The sequence below is a fragment of the Leptonychotes weddellii genome, chromosome 5 (genome assembly GCF_054177405.1).
Source record: "Leptonychotes weddellii isolate Sample4059 chromosome 5, ASM5417740v2, whole genome shotgun sequence".
In the NCBI taxonomy this organism is placed as follows: domain Eukaryota; kingdom Metazoa; phylum Chordata; class Mammalia; order Carnivora; family Phocidae; genus Leptonychotes; species Leptonychotes weddellii.
Window position 1 is genome coordinate 46,620,536 of NC_138373.1, and position 27,018 is coordinate 46,647,553.

General features: G+C 38.6%; 1 protein-coding gene across 1 annotated transcript in view; it reads right to left on the bottom strand.

Moving 5' to 3' along the window:
• Positions 1-17,792: 17,792 nt before the first annotated feature.
• The window catches only part of CCDC3 (coiled-coil domain containing 3), a 104,330-nt gene continuing 95,104 nt past the window's right edge, over positions 17,793-27,018 (bottom strand). The window contains exon 3 of the mRNA XM_006729064.3: positions 17,793-19,489. Within this exon, the coding sequence (XP_006729127.2) occupies positions 19,214-19,489 (276 nt within the window). The 3' untranslated portion in view covers positions 17,793-19,213. The remainder of the gene's footprint in view (positions 19,490-27,018) is intronic.

Consider the following 27,018-nt stretch of genomic DNA (forward strand, 5'->3'; position numbering starts at 1 on the left):
TCTATGTCCTTTGTTTCTGCTCTGATCTTTATTATTTCCTTTCTTCTACTCACCTTGGGCTTTGTTCTCCTTTTTCTTGTTCCTTCTGGTATAATGTTAAATTGTTTATTTGAGCTATTTCTTATTTCTTGAGGTAAGCCTGAATTGCTATATATTTTCCTCTTAGAACTGCTTTCACTGTGTCCCAGACATTTTGGACCATTGTGTTTTCATTTTAATTTGTCTCTATGTACTTCTTAATTGCTTTTTTGATTGTTTCGTTGACCCATTGGTTGTTTTGTATCATGTTGTTTAGTCTCCACGTGTTTGTGCTTTTTCCAGTTTTTTTTTTCTTGTGACTTATTTCTAGTTTCATACCATTCAGGTCAGAAAAGACGCATGGTATGATTTCAATCTTCTTAAATAAATTTATTGAGGCTTATTTTATGGACTAATATGTGATCTGTTCTGGAGAATATGCCATGTAGCACTTGAAAAGATGTGTATTCTGTTGTTTTCAGATAGAATGTTTTGTACGTATCTGTTGTGTCCATTTGGTCCAATGCGTCATTCAAATACATTGTTTTCTTGTCAATTTTCTGTCTGATGTGATTGGAGTGTTAAAGTCCCCTACTATTATTGTATTACCATCAACTTCTCTTTTTTTATTGTTTATGTTTCCTTATGTATTTAGGTACTCATGTTGGGTGGGTAGATGTTTACAAGTGTTACATCTTCTTGTTGGATTGATCCCTTTATCGTTATGTAATGCCTTTCTTTGTCTCTTGTTACAATCTGTTTCAGAGTCTATTTTGTCTGATATAAGTGTTGGTACCTGGCCTTTTTTTTTTTTCTTCACTTCCATTTACATGATGAATCTTTTTCAATTTACTTTACTTTCAGTTCAATCTGCAGGTGTCTTTAGGTCTAAGGTGAGTCCCTTGAACACAGCATATAGGTCTTGTTATTTTTTTTTAAATGTTTTCTTTCTTTTTTTTTTTTTAAGATTTTATTTATTTATTTGACAGAGAGAGACACAGTGAGAGAGGGAACGCAAGCAGGGGGAGTGGGAGAGGGAGAAGCAGGCTTCCCGCGGAGCAGGGAGCCCGATGCGGGGCTCGATCCCAGGACCCTGGGATCATGACCCGAGCCGAAGGCAAACGCTTAACGCCTGAGCCACCCAGGCGCCCCAGGTCTTGTTATTTTTAACCATTCTGCCACTATATGTCTTTTGATTGGAGCATTAAACCATTTACGTTTAAAGTATTGACAGGTGTGTTTTATTGCCATTTAAAAATTGTTTTCTGGTTGTTTTTGTAGTTCCTCTTTGTTCTTTTCTTCTTTTGTTCTTTGTGATCAATGAGTATCTATAGTGTTTTGTTTGGCTTTCTTTCTCTTTATTTTTTGTGTATCTATCATAGGTTTTGGGTTTGTGGTTACCATAGGTTCATATATAACATCCTAAGTAAAAAGCAGTACATATAAATTTTTTTCAGCAGTTTCTTTTATTTTTTTATTTAAATTCAATTAGCCAAGTTATAGTACATCATTAGTTTTTGATATAATGTTCAATGATTCATTAGTTGAGTATATCACCCAGTGCTCATATCACATGACTTCTTTAATGCCCATCACCCAGTTACCCCATCCCCCCCACCTCCCTTTCCACAACCCTCAGTTTGTTTCCCAGAGTCAAGAGTCTCATACGGTTTGTCTCTCTCTCTGATTTATTCCCATTCAGATACCCCCACCCCTATTGTCCTCTGCACTATTCCTTATGTTCCACATATGAGTGAAACCATATGATAATTGTGTTTCTTTGACTGACTTATTTCACTTAGCATAATACCCTACAGTTCCATCCATGTCGATGTAAATGGTAGATATTCATCTTTTCTGATGGTTGAGTAAATTACATTGTATATATGAACCACATCTTCTTTATCCATTCATCCTTCCACAGTTTGGCTATTGTGGACATTGCTGCTATGAACACTGGGGTGCATGTGCTCCTTTTTTTCACTACATATAAATTTGATGGTCATTTAAGTGCAAATACATTCTAAAAAAAAAAATAACAGGACGCCTGAGTGGCTCAGTGTCAAGCGTCTGCCTTTGTCTCAGGTCGTGATCCCAGGGTCCTGGGATTGAGGCCCGCATCCGGCTCCCTGCTCCGCAGGAAGCCTGCTTCTCCCTCTCCCACTCCCCCTGCTTGTGTTCCCTCTCTCACTGTGTCTCTCTCTGTCAAATAAATAAATAAAATCTTTAAAAAAAAAAAAAAACAGAAAAAAATCTTTCCCCCCCTTCTCTTCCCTTCTCACTCCCTTCTCCAAATTTTATGTATATGTTGTCATATTTTACATCTTCTTATTCATAGTTTTCTTATGTTGAATTATGGCCATTTCTTTTCCACTTAAGTCCCTTTAACATTTTTTGTAAGGCTGGTGTAGTGGTGATAAGCTCATATATATTTTGTTATTCTGGAAAACTCTATCTTTCCTTCAAATCTGAATGATAACCTTGCATGGTAGAATATTCTTGGGTGTAGTTTTTTTCCTCTCAGCACTTTGCAAATATCATGCCACTCTCTTCTGGCCTGCAAAGTTTCTGCTGAAAAATCAGCTAATAGCCTTATGCATTTTCCCTTGTTAGGTAACATTTTATTTCTCTCTTGCTGTCTTTAAGATTCTTTATTTTTAACCTTTGACATTTTAATAATTATGTGTCATGGAGTGGGCCTCCTTGGGTTCCTCTTGTTTGGAACTCTGTGCTTCTTGGACTTGGATGTCTATTTCCCTCCCAAGGATAGGGAAGTTTTTAGTTATTATTTCTTCAAATAAGTTTTCTACACTTTTCTTCTTTTTCAGGAACCCCTATTAGGCAAATATTCATTTGCTTCATGTTGTCAAAGACATCTCTTAATCTATATTCATTTTTATAAATTGTTTTCTTTTTTTGGTGTTCAGCTTGTGTGTTTTCCATTACCTTGTCTTCCAGATGGCTGATACATTCTGCATCCTCTAATCTACTTTTGATTCCCTCTGTATTTTTTTTTTATTTCTTTTTTTTTTAAGATTTTATTTATATGACAGAAAGAGACACAGCGAGAGAGGGAACACAAGCAAGGGGAGTGGGAGAGGGAGAAGCAGGCTTCCCGCAGAGTAGGGAGCCCGATGCGGGGCTCGATCCCAGGACCCTGGGATCATGACCTGAGCCGAAGACAGACTCTTAACGACTGAGCCACCCAGGCGCCCCTGTTTTTTTTTATTTCTATTATTGTCTTCAGTTCTGATTGGTTCTTTTGAATATTTCCTATCTCCTTATTGAATGCTAACACTCTTTTCTCCAGCCCTGTGTGTATCTCCAGCCCTGTGTGTATCTTTATGATCATTACTGTAAAGTCTTTATCAGGCAAATCGCTAATCTCTGTTTCATTTATTTTACTGAGGTTTATTTCTTGTTCTCTTGTTTAGAGCATATTTCTCCCCATTTTGCTTGACTTTCTGTGTTTTTTTCTATGGATTAGGCAAAATGGCTATTTCTTTTTTTTTTTAAGATTTTATTTATTTTTTGACAGAGAGAGAGACAGCGAGAGAGGGAACACAAGCAGGGGGAGTGGGAGAGGGAGAAGCAGGCTTCCCGCGGAGCAGGGAGCCCAATGCAGGGCTCGATCCCAGGACCCTGGGATCATGACCTGAGCCGAAGGCAGACGCTTAATGACTGAGCCACCCAGGTGCCCCAAAATGGCTATTTCTAAACTAAGAGTGGTCCTGTGTATGGTGACCCGTATGAGACTGTGTGTGCTTGGTGACTTTTGCTGGCTGTGGCTGGAGCTGTGGCTGTTTATGCTAGTTACTATTTTAAACTGTGGCTTTTTATAGAATAAAGAAAAAATAATAAAATTTTAAAAGAGAGTAATAAAAGAAAAAAGAAAAAAAAAGGACAAGAGAGAAAAGAACAAAACCAAAAAGAAAAAATAAAAACAAGATGAGACAATTTTAAAAAGTAAAAAAAAATTAAATTGAAAAAGAAACACACACACATACACACACACACAACTGTGGCTTGTTTTCTTTGCCCCAGCACCAAAGGGCAACTGGTGTGAGCTTGTGGTCCCTGGGCTTGCTCAGGTCACCAGGTAACTGTGAATGAGATCCTGCTCCTGTCTGGTCTTTGAAGGTGGGAGGTGGGAAAAGGGCAGCCCTTTTAAACTCTGGCTTCTTTTTCTGTGCCCCAGCATGACTAGAGCTGTTGTGGGCTTGTGGACCTTGGACTTGCTGAAGTCACAAGCTCATTGAGATGACCATACCTGCGTGTTACAGTGTCTGGACTCTGCTCTGGTCTAGGTGTTTAAGGTGGGAGGGAATGTAAACCCTGTCATTCTCCAGTCCCTCTGACCTGCAGAGATTTCCTGCTGCTTCTCCACTGCTTGGCAGAGTTCTAGTTTTGTCTTTTATATTCTAGTTCCTCTTTTAAACTACAGCTTTATTTCTGTGCCCAAGGACAGAGGGATCTGTTCCCAGCCCCTCAGTACCATCCCTCCCTACTGCTGTTTGCAGTGTCAGGGGCAGTGGTTCCCTTTGTTACTGTGTCTCTGTCTTTCTTGCTGTTCTTTGCCATTCTCTCTATCTTTGGTTGTTCAGTAGCTGTTCAGTTAGCTCTCATTTCTTCAGGAGGAATTGTTCTATTAATAGGTGTAATTAGAGTGTTCCATGGAGGAGGTGAGTTCAGAGTCTTCCTATGTCACCATTGTTTTTGGTTTTTTTGTTTTTTTTTCTGTGTCACCATCTTGAACAGGAACTCTTCCAGGTCTTATATTTTTATCCATTCGGCCAACCTATGACTTTTGATTAGAGCATTTAAACCATATACATTTAAAGTAATTATTGATAGATATGTACTTATTGCCATTTTGTTAATTCTTTTCTGGTTGCTTTTGCATTTATTTTCTGTTTCTTCTTCTCTTGCTCTCTTTCCTTGTGATATATGACGTTCTGTAGTGTTATGCTTGGCTTTCTTGTTCTTTTTTTTTTTTAATCTATTATAGGTTTTGGGTTTGTGGTTACCATGAAGTTCATGTATAACACCCTAAATAAACAGCAGTCTAAATTAAGTTGATGGTTGTTTGGACACATTCTAAGTTTGAACACATTCTAAAAAGTTTTCTTTTTTACTCCCTCCTCCACAGTTTATGCATATGTTGTCATATTTTACATATGTTATTCATAATTTTCTTACATCTAGTTGTGGCCTTTTCTTTTCCACTTAAAGAAGTCCCTTTAAAATTTATTTTAAGGCTGGTGATAAAGTCTTTTCACTATGTTTGGCTGGGAAATTATCTCCTTCAATTCTGAATAAACTTTCCAGGTATAGTGTTTTTTGCTGTAGGCTTTTTTCCTTTCAGCATTTTGAATAGATCATGCCACATCCTTCAGGCATGCAGTATCTACTGAAAAATTAGCTTACAGCCTTATTGGCTCTTCCCTGTATGTTACTATTTCCTTCTCTCTTGCTGTCTTTAAAATTCTCTTTTTATCTTTAACATTTGACAATTTAATTATTATAATTTGTGATATGGACCTCCTTGGGTTCATCTTGTTTGGAACTCTGTGCTTCCTGAACCTGGATGTGTATTTCCTTCCTTGGGTTAGGGAAGTTTTCAGCTTCAAATTATTTCTTGAGATAAATTTTATGCTCCTTTCTTTCCGGGATCTCTATAATGTGAATATATGTTCTTGTGATGTTATCCAAGAGATCCCTTGGCCTGTCCTCATTTCTTTTTCTTTTTTTCTGCTGTTCAGCTTGCATGCCTTTCATTACCATCTTCCAGATTGCTGATCCATAAATCTGCATCCACTAATCTATTATTAATTTCCTCTAGTGTACTTTTCACTTCAGTTATTGTTTTCTTCTACTCAGATTGGTTCTCTTTTACATTTTCTATCTCTTTGTTGAAGGTCTCACTGAGTTCTTTCACTTTTCTCTCCAGCCCAGTGAGCATCTTTATAATCATTACTTTAAACTCTTCATCAGGCATATTGCTTATGTCCATTTCACTTAGTTCTTTTTTCTGAGTTTTTTTTCTTATTCTTTGGGTTGAGGCATATTCCTCTCCCTCCCCATTTTGTTTGACTTTCTTTGTTTCTAAGAATTAGGTGGGACTGCTACTTCTGAACTTGAAGAAATTGTCATGTATGGTCATCCCTTGGGTAGACTATGTGTGCCTGCTGAATGGAGGTGTGGCTGGTGTGGCTGGGGGTCACGGAGCACTCCATGCTAAGGCTTCCCTGGGAGGATGGCCAAAGCTAAAGTGAGTGCAGGCCAGGGCAGTCCTAAGGCTCTCTACGCAGTTGAAGCTGACATGGGTACAGGCCCTGGGGGTCCCAGGGTTATACACATAGAGGATGTGCTGGCAGGACAGCTGAAGTGGATGCAAGCCCTCATGGCCCCAGGGTTCTACATACAGAGGACACCCTGGCAGGACAGCTGAGGCTAGGTGGGTGCAGGCCAGGTGGATCCTGGAGCTCTATGCACAGAGGGTGTCCTGGTAGGGCAGCTAGAGCCAAAGCAGGCTGTGGCTGGGAGGTACTAGGGCTCTCCATGCAAAGGGTACCCTGGCAGGACAACTAAAGCTGAAGTAGGTGTAGATCAGGGGTGTCCTGGGACCCTACATGCAGAGGGTAGCCTAGCAGGACAGCTGAAGCTGAGGTGGGTACAGGCCAGAGGGGTCCCTGCCTCTGTGCACAGAGGCCATTTTGACAGGACAGCTGAAGTTGAGGTGGATGCAAGTTGGGGCATCCTAGGGCCCTATGTGTAGAGGTCACCTTGGCAGGATAGCTGCAGTTGAAGTGTGTGGGATGGGGGGTCCTGGAGCTTTCCACACAAATGGTCCCATGGCAGGACAGCTGAAACTGAAATAGGTGCAGGCTGGGATGTTCCAGGGAACACCACATGGGGAGTGCCCTGGCAGGGTGGCTAAAGCCAAGGCAGGAATCAGCCAGAAGGCCCCAGAGCACTCTGTGCAAGGAGTTCTCTACCAAGCCATCTGAAGCTGAAATGGTGCAGACCTGGCATGTTCCAGGGTTCTTTGCACCTGTGCTACTTTGGAATACCAGCTGGAATTGTAGTGAATGCTGACCAGGGGTATTCCAGTGAATGCTGACTAGGGGTATCCCAGTATGCACCATCCTAGAGGCTGTCATCGTTGGACAACTGGAGCTGGTGCAGGCTAGGGGCCCAAGACTCACTGAGACAGCAGTCCGCATAGGGCAGAGACCCTTCTCACATTCATGCTATCAAGGTGATGCTCACCAGCCTAGAGAGAATTCCAGCAGCTCTTCCACCATTTGGTGAAGAGCAAGGGCTGGCTCTTTTATGTACTAGCTGCTCTTTTAAATCATGGCTTTTGTATGTGTGTGATCCAGAGTAGACAAATCTCCCTAGCCCTCAGTATTATCCCTCTCCACTGTGGTTTGCAGCATCAGGGAGGGTGTCTTCATTATTGTGCCTTTGTCTCTCTTTCCATTCTATCTTTTGTTGTGCAGAAACTGTTCAATCAGCCCTTAGTTTTTCTTCAGGAGGAATTGCTCTATAAATAGGTGTAGATTTGGTGTGTCTGTGGAGGAGGTGAGGGATCTTCCTACATTGCCTATCTTGGGATCTTCTCTATTTCTTGTCTGTTTGATACTAATCATTCCAATGAGTGTGAGATATCATACATTGTGGCTTTGATTTGTATTTCCCTAATGATTAGTGATGTTGAGCACCTTTTCATGTACCTGTTAGCCATTTGTATGTCTTCTTGGGAAAAAATGTCTATTCCGTTTCTCTGCCTACGTGTTAATCCAATTGCTTGCTTATTTTTTTCTATTGAGTTGTATGACTTCTTAGTGTGTTTTGGATATTAACCCCTTATTATTTATATGATTTGCAAATATCTTCTCCCATTCCATAGGTTACCTTTTCATTTCATTGATGGTTTTCTTTGCTGTACAAAAGATTTTTAGTTTGATGTAGTCTCACTTGTTTATATTTGCTTTTGTTGCCTTTGTTTTGTGGGCAAATCCAAAAAAATCTTTGCCAAGATCAATGTCAAGGAGCTTATTCCTTATTTTTTTTCTAGGAGTTTCATGGTTTCAGGTCACATTCAAGTCTTTATTCAATTTTGAGCAATGTTTGTGTATGGTGTAAGATAGTGATCCCGTTTCATTCTTTATATGTGGCTGTCCACTTTTCCTGTCACCATTTATTAAAGAGACTCTGCTTTGCCTGTTGTATATGCTTGGTCCCTTTGTCATAAATTAATTGACCATAAATATGTTGGTTTATTTCTGGGTTCTTTATTCTGTTCCATTGTTCTTTGTGTCTGTTTTTATGCCAATGCATACTGTTTTAATAACTAGAGCTTTGTGATATAGCTTGTAATCAGACAGCATGATGCCTCCAGCTTTGTTCTTTTTAATCCAGATCACTTTAGCTAGTTGTGGTCTTTCATGGTTCCATATAAATTTTACAATTACTTGTTCTATTTATGTGAAAAATGCTATTGGAATTTTGATGAGAATTGCATAGAACCTTTGGGTAGTAAGGACATTTAACAATATTCTTCCAATATAAGAATATAGAATATCTTTCTATTTATTTGTGTCTTTTTCAATGTCTTTCATCAATGTCTTACAGGATCAGCACACATATCTTTCACCTCCTTGGTGAAATACATCCCTAGGTATTTTATTCCTCTTAATGCAGATATCAATATGATTATTTTCCTTATTTTTATTTCTGATAGTTCAATATTAGTGTATAGAAATACAACTGCTGTATGTATATTGATTTTGTAGCCTGCCATTTTACTTATTAGTTCTAGCATTTGTGGTGGTGTCTTTAGGGTTTTCTATATATAATAGGTTGTCATCTGCACATAGTTTTATTTCTTCCAATCTAATTTGGATGCCTTTTATTTCCTTTTCTTGCCTAATTGTCAGGCTAGGATTTCTAGTACTTTGTTGAGTAAAAGTGTCCATAATGTTCCTAACCCTGGAGGAAAAGCTTTTAGATTTTCACCATTATGATGTGAGCTGTGCATTGCCACATAAGGCTTTTATTATGTTGAGGCTGTTCCTCCAAAACCACTTTGTTGAGAGATTTTATAATGAATCATTGAATTTTGTTAAATACCTTTTTCTCTATCTATATGGAGATGATCATATGATTTTTAACTTTCATTTTGTTATGTGGTGTATCCCATTTATATATTTGTGGATATTGAACCATTTTTACATCCCTGGAATAAATCCCACTTTATCATGGTATATAAAATTTTTTAAAGATTTTGTTCATTTAAGAGAGAGAAGCACAAACAGAGGGGAGAGCAGAGGGAGAGGGAGAAGCAGACTCTCCACTGAGTAGGGAGCCCGACGCGGGGCTTGATCCCAGGACCCTGAGATCATGACCTGAGCTGAAGGCAGATGCTTAACCATCTGAGCCACCCAGGCACCCCAATAATCTTTTTAATGTATGTTTGAATTTGATTTAATATTTTGTTGAGGATATTTTGAGGATTTCTTCTATTTGGGATATTGGCCTGTAGTTTTCCATTCCTGTTGTGTCCTTGTTTAGTTTTGGTATCAGGGTAATTCTGGCCTCATAAAATGAGTTTAGAAGTATTCCCTTCTATTTTTGGAAGAGTTTCAGAAGGATTGGTATTAGTTCTTAAATTCTTTGAAAGAATAAACCAAGCAAAACTGTCTAGTCCTGGGCTTTTTTTTTTTTTTCCTTAAGATTTTATTTATTAGGGAGAGCATGAGCAGGGGGGAGGGGTGGAGGAGAGGGAGAAGTAGACTCTCTGCTGAGCAGAGAGCCTGATGTGGGGCTCAATCCCAGGACCCTGAAATCATGACCTGAGTCAAAGGCAGCCACCTAGCTGACTGAGCCACCCAGGTGCCCCCCTGGGCTTTTTTAAAATAACAAAGTCAGGTTTATTGCTCTGGGTTAAACCGGTTGATATGGGACCTGAGGAGGGTGAAGAGAACACAGGGAGTTTGTGAACATTTCCTTCTGCATTGGAGTTCTCAGCATCTTAAAAAGCTGACCAGCATACTACAGATAGTCCCAGAATTTTTGGGAAAGTTTTTGATTACTGATGGAATCTCCTTACTATTAAGTGGTCTGTTCAGATTTTCTATTTCTTCATAATTCCGTCTTGGTAGGTGTTATGTTTCTAGCATTTTCACATTTATTCTACATTGGGTGGAAAGTTAGGTTGTTTGAGATAAACATTTATTATCTTGTTTTTAATGTGGGCATTTGCCATTTAAACTTCCCTTTTAAAAGTATTTTTGCTGCATCCCATAATTTTTGGTATGTTGTGCTTCCATTTTCATTTGTCTCAAGATATTTTAAAATTTCTATGATTTCTTCTTAGACCCATTGATTGTTTAGTACCATGTTGTTTTATCTCTACATATTTGTGATTTTTCTAGTTTTCTTCTTGTAATTGATTTCTAGTCCTATCACTGTGGCCAGAAAAGATGAGATAATCTCATTTATTATTAAGACTTGTTTTGTGGCCTAACATGTGGTCTATCTTGGAGAATGTTCCATGTGTGCTTGAGAAGAATGGGTATTCTGATGCTGTTGGAGTATTCTTTAAATGTCCATGAAGTCCATTTGGTCAAATATGTCATTTAAGTCCAGTATTTCCTTCTTGATTTTCTCTGATTTTCTCCTGGATAACCTATACATTGGTGAAGATTGAGTATGAAGCCCCCTACTGTTATTATATTGCTGTATATTTCTCTCTTTAGGTTTATTAATATTGGTTGGTTTTATATATTTAGATGCTTCTATGCTGAATGCATTAATATTTACAAACATTATATCCTTTTGTTGAATTGATATCTTTATGATTATATAATGACCTTCTCTGTCTCTAACTAGTCTTTGTCTTAAGGCCTATTTTATCTAACGCAGGTATGGCTACCTGAGCTTTCTTTTGGTTTCTATATGCATGGAATATCTTTTTGCATCCCTTCATTTTTAGCCTATGTGTGTTCTTAAAGCCAAAGTGAGTCTCTTGTAGTCAGCATAGAGATGGGTCTTGTTTTTTTATTCACTCAGCCACTCTTTGTCCTTTGGTTCAAGAATTTAGTCTATTTACATCTAATATAATTATTAATAGATTTGAACTTATTGCCATATGTTAGTTGTTTTCTGGCTGTTTTGTAATTCTTTTGTTCCTTTCTTCTCTTGTTCTCTGTGAATTGATTATTCTTCTGTAGTGTTATGCTTAGATTCCTTTATCTTTTGTGTATCTACTGTAGGTTTTTGCTTTATGGTTACCATGAGACTTATCTAAAACTCCTAAAAGTTATAAAAGTCAGTTTTAAGCTGGTAACAACTTAAAGTTGATTGTATTCTAAGGTTATTTTTGCTTCCCCCTTCACGAAATTTTTGTTTTTGATGTCAAAATTTACATCTTCTTATCTTGATTCTCTATTAACAAGTCATTGTAGTTTTAGTTATTTTTAGCATTTTTCCCTTGTAATCTTCATACTGGCTTTTCAAGTAATTAACCCACCACTAAAATCCCATTAGACTATTCTGAATTTAAATTTTTATATTTATCTATCTTTATCAGTGCCATTTATCCTTTCATATGTGTTTCCTGTTACTAATTCATGCCCTTATGTTTCAGCTTAAAGTCTTTTTAGCATTTCTTATAAGATCAGTCTAGTGTTGCTAAACTTCAGTTTTTGCTTGTCTGGCAAACTCTCTTGCAATTATGAAGGACAACTTAAACTCAACTAATTTTTATATATAGATTTTATATCTTGCAACTTTACTGATTTTGTCTATAACTGTGTGTGTGTGTGTGTGTGTAGTCTTTAGGGTTTCTAATATGTAATACTATGCTCCCCTTCAATTCTAAAAGACAAGTTTCCTGGGTATTCTTGGCTAGTAGTTTTTTTTCTTTCAGCACCTTGAATACATCATCTCAATCCCTTCTGGCCTGTGAAGTTTCTGCTAATAAATCTGCTGAAAGTTGTATGTGGGCTCCCTTGTACATAACAAGTTGTTTTTCTCTTGATGCTTTTTAAGATTCGCTCCTTGTCTTTAACTTTTGACAATTTAATTATAACGTGTTTTATTCTGTATTCATCCTTTTTTTAAAAAAAAATCTGCATTTCTTGAATCTACATGTCTGTTTCTTTCTCAGGTTAAGGAAGTGTTCAGCCATTATTTCTTTGAATTAACTTTCTGCCCCTTCTCTCTCTCTTTGCTTCCTGGGGCCCTTATAAATATGCATATTGGTCTGTTTGATTATGTCCCCTAAGTCCCTTAAGCTATCTTTAATCATTTGTCTTTTGCTCCTATGATTGGATGAGTTCTACTTCCCTGTCTCAAGTTCACTGATTTTTTTCTTATGATTGATCTAGTCTGCTGTTCAATGCCTCTATTAAATTTCTAAGTTCAGTAATTATATCCTTCAGCCTTGTAATCTGTTAGGTACTTTATTATATTTCCTTTCTCTATGTTGAAATTCTCACTTTATGACTTGCTCTCCTGATTTCAGTGAGCATCTTTGTCTGTTAATTGAACTCTCTATCAGTTAATTCGCTTATGTCTGTTTCATTAAGATCTGTTTCTGGAGATTTGTCTTGTTCCTTAGTTGGGAATATAGTTTGTTTCTTCATTTTCCTTGACTCTGTGTTTCTGTGCATTAGATAAAACAGCCACCTAAACTAGTCTTAACAGTGGTCTCATTGTAGGAGATGAAACTCATCTATCATCCTAGTCCATGTTCCTAGTTGTCTCTTTAACCTTTGTGATTGTCCAAGCCACTATCTCTGTTCCTACTGGCTCCCAGTAGTTGAGAGTCATCAAGACTTGCCAGGGTCCCAAAGCGAAAGATCGCCGTCAGCACCTACATGCAAGCAAGTTGGAAGCTGGATCCTTAGGCAGCACCTGGGAAAGTATGTACTTAGGCTCCATTTAGGGAGAAATGGAAGGTGGGTGTTTTTGCTTCCTCTACTCTGCATTGGGCCCAGGAATATAGCTGTGTAGGGGTGATCCTGAGCCTGTTAAGAACTGCTTTGTATGCTACAGTTCTGTAGGACTCATGAATGCAAGCCTCATTCTCTCTGAGACGCTGGCAATTGAGAAGCCCATCTGTTAGGTGGCAAACACAAAAGCTGGACTGCAGTCATGTACAAGTTCATTCCAGGGAGATCTTAGAGCAGCCTAGAGGAAGAGGGCAAGATACCAGATATCTGCTGGCATCCCTGGTCTTCAAGGAGGTTCTAGTCAGCCTCTAGGTGCATGATAAATTAGAAGGCTAGCCCCCAGGCAGCAGCTTTTGAAGTATGCAAATAGACCCCTTTCAGGGAAAGACTGGGAGATGGGCATTTGTGTTTACTCTCTGTGTACTGAGTTTGGGGGGAAGGGGTTAAAAACTACCTCTTTGTTAACAGTCCTGTGGGGGGTACTGTAGATTCTTGAATGGAAGCCCCATTGGCTATCAGAGGCAACTTAGAGACCTGTCCCTCAGCAGCAGCCACAGAAGCTGGGGCACAGATGTATATAGTTCTTTCCATAGAGATACTGGTAACTTGGAGAGGGCTAGTGAGAGAGAGCAGAGTTTGTGTCCACTGGTTTCCTTGGTCTTTGAGGAGGATCACAGTCAGCTCCTATATGGATGCTAAACTAAAAATTGATTCTCAGGCCACAGTTTTTTTAAATTGAATAATTGACATACAATATTGTATTAGTTTCAAGTATACAACATAGTGATTTGATATTTATATACTTTAGGAATGCACCACAATACATCTTTACCATCTGTCACCATATCACTGTGTTTTATATATTTTATAATTGGAATATTATACCTGTTAATATTATACCTGTTAATCCCCTTCACCTATTTAATCCATCCTTTCATACCTCTCCCTTTTGGCAATCATCAGTTTGTTCTCTGTATGAATCTTTGTTTTGCTTTTTCATGTGTTTGGTTTTATAGATTCCACATATAAGTGAAATCATACAATATTTGAATTTCTCTGACTTATTTCCCTTAGCACAATACCCTCTAGGTCCATCCATGTTTTTTGCAAACGGCAAGATTTCATTCAATATTATTTAATATTCCAGGGTGTGTGTGTGCGTGCACACCCACACATCTTCTTTATCCATTTATCTATTGATGAACATTTAGTTTGCTTCCATATATTAGCTATTATAAGTAATGCTGCAATGAACATAAGGGAGCATATAATTTTTTGAATTAGTGTTATTTTCTTCAGATAAATGTCCCGAAGTAGAATTGGTGGATTGTATAGTATTTCTATTTTTAATTTTTTTTAAGAACCTCTATACTGTTTTCCATAGCAGCTGTCCCAATTTATATTCCCACCAACAGTGCATGAATCTTTCCTTCAGTAGGTTTTATACTTTTCAGATTATGGGTCTTTCCTCTCATGATTAGATTTATTTCTAAGTATTATTTTTGATACAGTTGTAAGTGAAATTGTTTTAATTTCTCTGATAGTTATTAGTGTGTATAAATGCCACAGAATTTACTATATTGATTTTCTATCTGGCACCTTTAATTCACTTATTAGTTGTGATAGTTTTTTGGTGCCGGATTTAAGGTTGTCTATATAGTGTCATGTCATCTGCTAGTAGTGACAGTTTTACTTTTTCCTTTCCAATTTGGATGCCTTTAAAAAAACTGAAGTATATTGACATACATTTATTGTCATATGTATGTCATGGTGGTTGATATTTTTATATACTACAAAATCCCCACAATAAGTCTAATTACTGTCACCCTAAGTGTATTACGATATTATTGACTATTTCCTAGGCTGTATATTACATCCCCATGATTTATTTTATAACTGGACATTTGGATGTATTAATCCACTTCACCTCTTTCACTCAACTTCATCCTCTTCCCCCTTAAATAACCAACAGTTTATTTTCTGTATCTTTGGGTCTGTTTCCGGTCTTTTGTTCATTTGTTTTTTTAGATTCTACATTTAAGTGAAATCATATACTGTCTTTTCTGTCTGCCTTATTTCTTAGAATACACTCATCTTCAGTTTCTTTCACCAGTGTCTTACAGTGTCAGTGTACAGATCTTTTATCTCTGGTTAAATATATTTCTAGGTATTCTTTTTCATGCAAACATAAAAGGCATTTTTTCTCAGTTCTGTATTAGTATATAAAAATTAAACAGATTCTGTATCCTATTTGTTCTAACATTTTTTGGTGGTGTCTTTAGGGTTTTCTGTATATAACAGCAGGTCATTTGTAAGTATTGACAGTTTTGCATCCTCCAATCTGATTTGGATTCATTTTCTTATCTTATGGCCACAGCTAGGACTTCCAGTACTATATTGAATGAAAGTGGTAAGAGTGGACCTCCCTGTCTTATTACTGATCTTAGAGGAAAAGTTCTCCATTTTTCACCATCGAGTATGTTGTTAGCTTTGGGTTTTTCATATATGGCCTTCATTGTGTTGAGGTACATTCCCTCCAGACCCACTTTTTTTTTAAATCATAAATGGATGTTTCAGTAACTATTGAGATGATCAAATAGTTTTTATCCTTCCTCTTGTTAATAGGAAAATTATATGGAATCCCACCAAATAAGCTCTCATTTCTGATAGGCATTTGGCCTTTGTGGTGAATATTAGAAACAACAGTTATATCTATTGAGTGCTTGCAGGATGTCAAGAACCAAGCTAAGCATTTAAAGGAATGATTTTATTCTATCTTCTGAACAGCCTTTGAGGTAGAAGTGTTTATTATCCTCATTTTACAGGAGCAAGTATAAAGAGTGAAATCAAGATGGAGTTGAATCCTTGATTGGCCGCTTACACTGTGTGTGTTCACTGGGCAATTTACTTAATCTCTTGAAATTCCAGATTCCTCTTTAAGCATGGGGAACAGGATCACTATTTTATAAAATTATTAGAAATAGTAAATGAGAATATGGTAAAAGCCTAATACAACTAGGTGCTTGATTTTTAAAACCACTTTAGAATATGGACTATTGTTGAATCAACAATTTAGGTTCTCTCTCCCCTAAGAGAGATGGGGCCTTGCACCACAGATGTGAGAATCACTGTTAACTTCTGTTACCAGGCAGGCACCAGGAAAAGTGTGCCAGAGCCTGGCATCAAGAAAAAAATCAGTAGGAACCATGGTCTGGAGTCCAACAAGGGCATTCACATTGAAACACACCGTGGAGGCCTAAGGAACTACCCCACACTAGCTGCGGCTTACATGCTGACAGCTGTGACTCCTGGGTCTGTAGCTGAAAGATTCTAGATTCTGTCTGCCTCTCATTTATTTATTTTGTGACTGGGGTTTGAGGAGCCCAAGTGATTTTCCAAAGTAGAACTCGACAGTGGTCTGCATCTCAGAGAAAATGCTACAACAGGTTGGTTAAGCATATCAATTTTGAAGGACTTCTTGGATCCTTCTTACATAAAACATTCCTACGAGTACAACAAACAGGTTGCCAGGGCTCCAGTAAGATGGCAATGCAGCAGATAACAGGCACCTGGGGAATTCCCTTTGGCAACAGATTCAAAGGTATTTTCGCAGACGTTGATTAATGAAGCTTCTCCCCTGTGAAGAGCAGACCCAGATACCACTGCTTTTCTGCAGGTGTGTTGAAAGGTGGGAACCCTGGGAAAGAGGGTCAAGTCATATCCCCAGGGGAACATCAAAAGCGATCTGAGCTCAGTCTCCTACATACCCCAGCTGTTACTCACAGATGCTCCCCCAAAAGGATCCAAAGTGCTTTTCCAGGCCAAAGCTGGAATCTCCCTGACCCAAAAGAAACACACATCACCTTACCATTGTGGCTGAAACACCGCTATTTATTAAAAAGGCAGAACATAATGCAGCTGTAGTGGTCCAGGTTCCACAGTTCTCAAAACACTAGCTGTAAATCACCTTGAGGCTTGTCATTCCCTTGGGTGGAAGCAAAAGTGCTTTAACGAAATGGCCCCAGAAAGACTAAACTATTGTACCATACTATGAAGGATACAGCTAATAAAGGAGCAGCAGAAGCTTGGAAAAGAAGTAAAGCTGCCATTCTATTCCTGTCCAGAGTGCAGACATCTCCCCTCTAAGCAGTAGCCTCAAGTGACACAGGGCCGTCCTCCCAAACCAGCTGCCAGAGCAAGAAGAATGCGGTTTTCCTAAAGGCAGTGGAAGGGAAATCTGATAATATAATTGCCATTTCCAATGGACAGGACAACATAATCAGGTGCTGCAGTGTCTGGAGTGGTCTAGGGGGAGATTTCCTGATGAGGAACCTGAAGGTTCTATCTGGGACAACACGGAAAAGAGACTTGTAGATTTGGAGGTCCACGAGAAGACGATCACAAGACGCTCACTCAGTTGCCTTCTTAAGAACAAAACTGCAACTGGTTCAAATGTACCTAAATTAAGGGCTCAGATGTTCTATATAATGGATACTCTTCTTACTCGTAGTACTGTCTTTAAAGGTTTCTTTCCAAACAGGGTGAAGTGCTCTGAGAGACACACTGTCAAGTGGGCTCAATTACTCCCAGGGTTGGACAGCCCTGGTGGGTGGGAAGTGTGTGCATACAGAAGCAGAGATTGGAATGCCTGGACCCTGTCTGGTATTTCCACCATAGGCATCTTTGCCACAAGCATTTTCACTGCATAACTCATTGGCCAGAAGGCAATTTGGCCATAAGAGATAAAATAACAAAAAATAAAAGAGGCACCTTACTAATTTCTTCATTATGTCCTTTTTAAGAGAAGTACCCATTTTCCAAATCCTAGGATGCATATTTGTAACTGAACTTTGTATTACACTATGAAAGCTTTTACATTACTGTTCATTCTTAGCATAATGATGCATGTCTATCAATACATGTTCAAAAGTTCTATGGGACATACAAAAGAACTCAGAAATGCATTACAGCTTTTATAACTGATAAACTACCACTCTGTATTACAGTATGGTATGCAATCTGGCCTTATAGTCTTATTTCACACTTCCAGTTACTGTATTTTCTATCAAGTTGATATATGGAGTTATCATCCACTGTTTTAAGACCACCATGTATACTGGTCATAGACCATTAGGAGGGCTAAGATTCATGTAACAGAAAAATGGGAACGTAGTTTGTCAACAGAGAAATGAAACCAATCAGTTATTTTCTCTCTGACAGCAAAATTGCCTTACAGCCAATTTACTTAGGTGGTGAAAATGCTTGCATCGAGACTCTGCAGAACTGCCTGGAACAAGCTCTTTGGGTGCCTGGATGGGAATGAGGCACGGTCACTTGATTCCAATAGGTATGGAGGTATCTTTGCAGAACAGAAGTTAATAGTGTACTGGGTCAATTTACCTCAAATTCCAAGCAGCTGGAAGGAGTTAATGAGCAAGCAGTAAATCTGCATTTAGTAGGGGCTGAGATATTGCTCAGGCTCTTCCCAACTCAGGAACATGGTTTGGTAAAACATGACCAGTCCACAAAGGCAATTCTCCTTTAGACTAAAGTGACCCACAGGTATCCTCTTTAACTCTGGGTAACTGGTGTTGGAAATTGGGTATAATTCATCTTGTTCAATTACCTGCTGCCATGCCCCCGCCCCCCGCCAATGCTTCAGCTGTGAGGAAATGCTGGCTGGAGTAAGGACACCATGCATATATATATTTGCAGGCATCCTTGGGTGCTTTGCAAGCCTGCCTTCCTCCTTCCAAAACTGGCAAAGGAGACACCAGAAGGTTCCAAGACTTGCTGCTGATCCCTTCTCTAACTAATGATGGTCCTGGAGCCCAGACCTGGAGATCCCACTGCCTCTCTTCTGAAGGTTGAAACCCTTGATTCTCATACATCTAGAGATTCTAAAATATTCTTTCCATAGTAAGTACACTTTCCAGTGTGCTCCTGAAAGCTGGAGACAGGCCCTAGGCAAGCACATGACATTCCAGGATCGTGCACTAGTGAAAGCACTAGGTCTGGGAGCAAGGCAGAGAGGGGAAGGAGCCCAGCAACTAAGAAAATTAGCAAGACTTGCCCCTTCAAGTAACTAGGCACTACCAAACGCATATTAAAAACATCATCTACAAGATTTTTTGACCTATGTGCACATTAAAACCTACCATCACTTTACATTCCCTGGCAAGAGGCAACATGTTCCAGCAGAGCCAGGCTAGGCCATTACCCAGTCCCTGTTACCCCCGCAGGTACGTGGCACCTGGTGGCTCCTGCCCCAGGGCATTAATGTGTGGGAGGGCACCTGCTGCAGCTGCTAACTTCTCGCTGAGCTTCTGGTTCACCAGCTCCAGGTGGCGACCATTCTTCCGTGCCTGCCTCAATGACCTCTTGACCTTCTTCACCCGATCCCGAAGCTGTTTGTTCCGCTTCTCCAGAGTGGCCACCTTCTGCTGCAGTTTCTTGACATGGTCCTCCTCCTCAAACAGAGCTTTCTGCACTGACGAACACATGAGCTGGGGGGAAAAATGCCATGGGAGAGGCAGGTGAGTTTCATAAAACCTCCCTAGAGCAGTGTCCCTGGGTGCTGTCATGTACCCAACAACACAGGCTCTGACAGCCATTCGCTCCAACCCCAGGATGAGGACAACCCTCAAGGCCCCTTCTGGGTTTCACCCTGTGAACCCTGCCCTAACAGCAAAATTAAAGTACCCTCTCTGGGGTATCTTCCATAGTTTAATTTTTAAAATCTATTGCATATTTTGTCTTTTGACATGCTTACCAACTTGTATACTATTATTGATTCCCTGAGGGCATTGGTGACTTTTCACTTTTTGCTCTGATTCAGCAATTTTTGCCTATTCTAACCTGGTTTTAAAACATTTTCCAGGCAAGCCTAAGTGTGAGGATCTGCCATAGAGGGCCTTCAAAGTATTTTTACTTAAAGGGCTTTGCTGCACTATGCATCAGATACTCCCACTCTGGGAATTGTTCTGGTCATGGCAGGATGGGCTTGAAGGAAGGGGCACTTTTAAAAACTCAGTTTTTGTTTCTTACCAAAACCCCCCTGGTTCTTGTTGTTGTGGTTTTGTGTTGGGTTTTTTTTGTTATACCGATCAATTAAAAAAAGAGCTCCAATAAATCAATAAGTAAAAGACCAAAACCCAAAACAAAAAAATATACAAAGTGGGGCACCTGGCTAGCTCCGTCAGTAGAACATGTGACTCTTGATCTCAGGGTTGTGGGCTCGAGCCCCACATGGGTGTAGAGATTACTTAAAAAAAAGAAAAATACAAAAAGAATAGGGATAGTTCACTGGAAAGGAAATATAAAGATACATGCCAATTAGGGCTATAATGAATTGCTCTTTTTCAGACTGGCAAAATAAAGTCAATAGTTGGAGAAATAGGCACTCTTATCCTGTGGATAGAGTGTAAACCTCTATAAAAAGTGATTTGGCTATATCTACCAAAATGAAAACTGCAAGTCCCTGTGACCTAGTCACAGTGATCTCATTGAAATACTCCCACATGTACAAACATATATACAACAAATAATATTGTCCTAAGATTGAAGAGTGACATTAGCATCACGGCAGCCTAAGACCTCTCTCGTTTTTGTCCCCCAGCCCAACAATAAAAATTGCGCATCCATCCCTAAATATTAGTGCCTTTGAGAGAGCTATGGGATCCAGGAGGAGTCTGGGCCACCCATGTATCGGGTAACAGGCACCCTAGGTTACCTAGGAACCCTGCAGTCATCTGCATACCAGTTCCAGGGTCTCTCAGAGGACCTCAACAGATTTCTCCAAAGATATAAATACAGCCAACAAGTATATGCAATGGTGCTAGACATCACTACTCATTGGAGAAATGAAAATCCATACCACAATATTATCACCTCCTACCTATTAGAATGGCTCTTATCAAAAAGACAAGAGATTCCAGTTCAAGATGGTGACATAAGAGGATCCTGAACTCCTCTCCTTCCATGGACACACCAAATATACAGCTACCTAAAGAACAATTTCCTCTGAAAAATCAATTGTTGAGTGACTCCTACATATTATACAAACAAGCAAAAAACCCACATTGCGATATGTAGAAGAGGCCAAGACACATACCATCAACCCCAGCCCCAGTGCCACAACTCAGAATTGGGAGGAGACTCACAATTCTGAGCTTCTCCTTGAGGAGCAAAGGATTTGAACCCCAACCGTTAAGATGTGTATCTGAGAGAGGAGCCCCTGTGCAAAAGGTAGCTTTGAAAGCCACCAGACTTACGTCCATGAGACTCACAGGCTATACAAAACTAAAAACCTCATGGCAACCACCCCTCAGGACCCAGTGTAGAGGCAACAGACTGAAAAGCACCCCATCTTTCTGTGAAAAAAGTCTATTTGCTTATCTTAGAGTTTTGGCCTGATAAGCAGGTTTCTAATTTAACAAACTGAAAAGACTCTCCAAAGACTGTGGAGGCCTGTGGGAGTCCTCTTCATGCTCTCCCTCTGTTCCAGGTTAACCTCAAGAAAGGAGTTTGTCTACACATCTAGCACCCTGGCTTTTGTGTCTGATGCTCAGAGGACCCATCCCTTGAGAACATGGCACGTGTTTATGAGTTCATTAGGACAGTAGCAACCAAAGAAACACTTATTAACTGTCTAGCACCACAGACCTCAGCACAGAGGGAGCATACAGAAATGCCCATCTTCTTATCTTCCCCTGAAAGAGAAATCTGCAAACTTTAAAAGTTACTACTTCAAGTTCTGCTTTCCAATCAGCCTGAATCCAGATGCTGACTGAGATCCTCCCCTTTGAGACAATGAAAGGTCTTGGCACAACCTCCACTTCTGGGAGCCACTAAGAATAAAGCAGGTTGCTTGGACAGTCACAGAGGTTGAGAGACAGCCAAGAGCTAATAAGCCAGAGGAGAATGGGAGACTTGGCTCTTTTATCTAATGCATAGACACCAATACAGAGAATAGATCAAAATGAAGAAACAGAGGAATATGTTCCAGACAAAAGAACAAGATAAAACCCCAGAAAAAGACCTTAATGAAATGGAGATAAGTGATTTGCCTGACAATGAGCTCAAAATAACAGTGATAAAGATGTCCACTGAATTCAAGAGAATAACACATGAATCAAGTGAAAATTTCAACAAAAATAGAACAAAGTACCTAATAGAAGTGACAGAGCTGAAGAATACAATAACTGAACAGAAAAATACTACAGAGGAGTTGCACAGCACACTTGAAGACAGAAAAAAGGATCCATGAATTCAAAGGGCAGTGGAAATTATCCAATCAGAACAGCAAAAAAAAAAAAAAAGATTGGGGACCCCATGATGTGAATGTTGGTCTGCTTGGTGTTGTCCCCTAAGAGAAATAGAGAAAGAGGCAGAAAATGTATTTAAATAATAATGGCTGAAAACTTCCCTAACCTGGGAAAGGAAACAGGCATGCAGATCCAGGATGCCCAGAATATTAAATAAGATGAACCCAAAGAGATTAGCACTGAGATACACTGTGATTAAATTGTCAAATTTAAAGATAAGGAGAGAATCTTAAAAACAGGGGAAAAAAAACTTGTTATGTAAGGGGACCCACCACACATGAGACTATCAGCAGATTTTTCAGCAGAAATCTTCCAGGCCCATAGAGACTTGCATGATATATACAGGCATACCTCATTTTGCTGTGCTTCACAAATACTGCATTTTCTACAAACTGAAGATTTGTGGCAATTTGCTGAATAAGTCTATTGGTGCCAATTTTCCAACATTCACTTTGTGTCACATTTTGGTAACTCTTGAAATATTTCCAACTTTTTCATTATTAAATGTCATGGTGACCTAGGATCTTTGATGTTACTCTTATACTTGTTCTAGGGTGTCACTAACCACACCCACATAAGAAGGTAACTTAAATGTGTGTTTTCTGACTCCTCCACCAACTGGCCATTCCCCCAATCTCTTTCCTTCACCCTTGGGCCTCCCTCTTCCCTGACACACAACAATAGTGACATTAGGCCAGTTTATAACCCTACAATGGCTTCTAAGTGTTCCAGTAAAAGGAAGAGTCATGGATCTTTCACTTTAATTCAAAAGCTAGAAATAATTAAGCTTAGTGAGGAAGGCATGGCAAAATCTGAAACAGGCTGAAAGCTAGACCCCTTACACCCAACAGTTAGCCAAGCTGTGAATGCAAAGGAAAAGTTCTTCAAGGAAATTAAAGGTGCTACTCCACTGAACACACAAATTATAAGAAAGCAAAACAGCTTTTTGGCTGATGTGAAGAAAGCTTTAGTGATCCGGAGAGAAGATCAAACCAGCCACAGGATTAAGCCAAAGCCTCACTCAGAACAAGGTCTTAGCTCTCTTCAATTCCATGAAGTCTAAGAGAGGTGAGGAAGCTACAGAAGAAAACTATGAAGCTAGCAGAGGTTGGTTCATGAGGTTTAAGGAAGACACCATCTCCATAACATCCAAGTGCAAGGTGAAGCACCAAGTACAGATGAAGAAGCTGCAGCAAGTTATCCAGGAGATTCTACCTGAGATAATTAATGAAGGTGGCTACACTAAACAATAGATTTTCAATGTAGATGAAACAACCTTCTATTGGAAAAAGATGCCATCTAGGGCTTTCATAGCTAGAGAGGAGAAGTTAATGCCTGGCTTCAAAACTTCAAAGGACTGGCTCCTTTGTTAAAGGCCAATGCAGCTGGTGACCTTAAGTTGAAGTCAATGCTCATTTATCATTCTGAAAATCTTAGGGCCCTTAAGTATCATGATAAATCTATTCTGTGTTCTATAAATAGAACCAAAAAGCAGGCTGAATATGGTTCAGGTTAAAAAATAAAACCAACATGGTTTACTAAATATTTTAAGCCCACTGTTCAGATTTGCTCAGAAAAAAGATCTCTTTCAAAATATTACTGCTCAATGACAATGTAGCTGGTCACCCAAGAGCTCTGATGGAGATGTGCAATGAGATTACTGCTTTCATGCCTGCTAACACAATAGCCAGCTTCAGCCCATGGACCAAGGAGTCACTTCATATTTCAAGTCTAATTATCTAAAAAATACATTTTATAAGGCTATAGCTGCCAAAGATAGTGATTCCTCTGATGATCTGGGCAAAATAAATTAAAAACTATTCTAGATGCCAGTAAGAACATTCATAATTCGTAGGAAAATGTCATACATCAACATTAACAAGAGTTTGGAAAAAGTTTATTCCAGTCCTCGTGGATGACTTTAAAGGGTTCAAAACTTCAGTGAAGGAAGTCACTGCAGATGAAGTGGAAGTAGAAAAGAACCAGAATTAGAAGTGGAGCCTGAAGATGGGACTGAATTATTGCAATCTCATGATAAAACTTGAACAAATGAGGAGTTGCTTCTTATGGATGAACAAAGAAAGTGGTTTCTTGAGATGAATCCACTCCTGTTGAAGATACTATCAAGATTGTTGAAATGAAAACAAAGGATTTAGATTATTACATAAACTTAGTTGATAAAGCAACAGGGTTTGAGAGGATTGACTCCAGTTTTGAAAAGGAAGTACTATGGGTGAAATACTATGAAACAGCATCACATGCTACAGAGAAATCCTTCATGAAAGGAAGAGTCAATCACTCTGGTAAACTTCACTGTTGTCTTAAAGAAATTGCCCCAGTCACTTCAACCCCCACCCTGATCAGTCAACAGCCATCAATGATTGCTACTCTGACCTGAAAGTTCAGATGATGTTTAGCATTTTTTTAATAAAGTATTTTTAAATTAAGGTATGTATATGTATTTTTTTAAGATATAATACTATTGTGCACTTAACTTTTATATATACTGGGAAACCAAAAAACTCATTTTACTTGCTTTATTGCAACATTCACTTTATTGTGGTGGTCTGGAACTGAACCCACAATATCTCAGAGGTATGCCTATAGATATAAAGAGTGGAAAGAAAAAACTGCCCACCAAGAATACCCTACCCAGTAAAACTATCCTTCAGAACTGAGAGTTTTCCAGACAAGCAAAAGCAAAAGGAATTCATCAGCACTAGACCCACCTTTCAAGAAATATTAAAGCTGAAAAAAAAGCTTAACAATATATGCAAGTACAAATCTCACTAGTAAAGGTAAATATATACTAAAATTCAAAATAATGTAATGTTATAAAGGCAGTGGGTTAATCACTTATAATGCCAGTATGAAGGTTAAAAAACAAAAGTAGTAAAAATAACTATACACATATTTGTTAATGGATAAAAAGATATTGCAAATTGTGACATCAAAAACAAAATGGAAGGGGAGAGTTAAAATGTGGAGCTTTAGAATGCTTTCAAAAATAAGTTCTGTGATCTTTAAAATACTGTTTTCAGTTGTTTTATATAGACTTCATGGTAACTACAAAGCAAAAACCTATAGTAGATACACATGATAAAGGTCTCTAAGCATACTACTACAGAAAATCATCAAATAACAAAAAGAGCAATAGAAAAAGAAAGGAATAAAGAAATTATGAAACAACCAGCAAACCATTAACAAAATCACAATAAGTACGTATCAATTATTAAATGTAAATAGTCTAAATGTTCCAATCAAAAGAAATGGTTTAATGGATCAAATACATGACCCATCTATATGCTGCCTACAAAAGACTCACTTCAGCTTTGAAAACACAAAGACTGAGGGTGAAAGGATGGAAAAGAACATCCATGCCAATAGAAACTAAAGGAAAGCTGGGGTAGCTACATGGTTATCAGAAAAATAGACTAAGAGAAAAGCTATAATAAACACAGATCATGATATAATGATAAGGGAATCAATTCATCAAAGGGATAGGACATTTGCAAATATTTAGGTACCCTATAGAGCAGCACCTAAATATATAAAGGAAATATTAATAGACCTAAGGAGAGAAATAGACAGTCATACAATAATGAGGGACTTTACTATCCCTCCATCAAAAATTAATAGATTAAATTACATGTTAAACCAGATGGACTTAATGGAAACATACAAACTATTTCATCCAGAAACAGCAGAATACACATTCTTCTGAAATGCACATAGAACACTCTCCATGATTAATCCTATATTAGGCATCACATCACATATCTTAATTAGAAAACTGAAATCCATATATCAAGCTGTTTTTCTGATCAAAATGGTATTAATTACAAGAAGAAAATTGGAAAATTTACAAATATGTGGAGATTAAACATGCTCCTGACCAGTGGGTCAAACAAGTAATCAAAACAGCAGAAAAAGCATTTGACAAAGTACAGCATCCTTTCTTGATTCAAACTCTTCACAGTGTAGGTATAGAGGGTACATACCTCAATATCATAAAAACCATCTCTGAAAAACCCACAGCAAATATCATATTCAATAGGGGAAAACTGAGCGCTTTTCCCCCTAAGGTCAGGAATACGGCAGGGATGTCCACTATCACCACTGCTGTTCAACATAGTACTAGAAGTCCTAGCTTCAGCAATCAGACAACAAAAAGAAATAAAATGCATCCAAATCAGCAAAGAAGAAGTGAAACTCTCACTTTTTGCAGATGATATGATACTTTATGTGGAAAACCCAAAAGACTCCACCCCAAAACTGCTAGACCCCATACAGGAATTCAGTAAATTGGTAGGATATAAAATCAATGCACAGGAATCAGTTGCATTTCTATACACCAACAACAAGAGAGAAGAAAGAGAAATTAAGGGGTCAATCCCATTTACAATTGCACCCAAAACCAAGAGATACCTAGGAATAAATCTAACCAAAGAGGCAAAGAATCTATACTCAGAAAACTATAGAGTACTCATGAAAGAAATTGAAGACACAAAGAAATCCATGCTCATGGATTGGAAGAATAAATATTGTGAAGATGTCAATGCTACCTAGAGCAATCTACATATTTAATGCAATCCCTATCAAAATACCATCAACTTTTTTTCAAAGAAATGGAACAAATAATCCTAAAATTTGTATGGAACCAGAAAAGACCCCGAATAGCCAGAGGAATGTTGAAAAAGAAAAGCAAA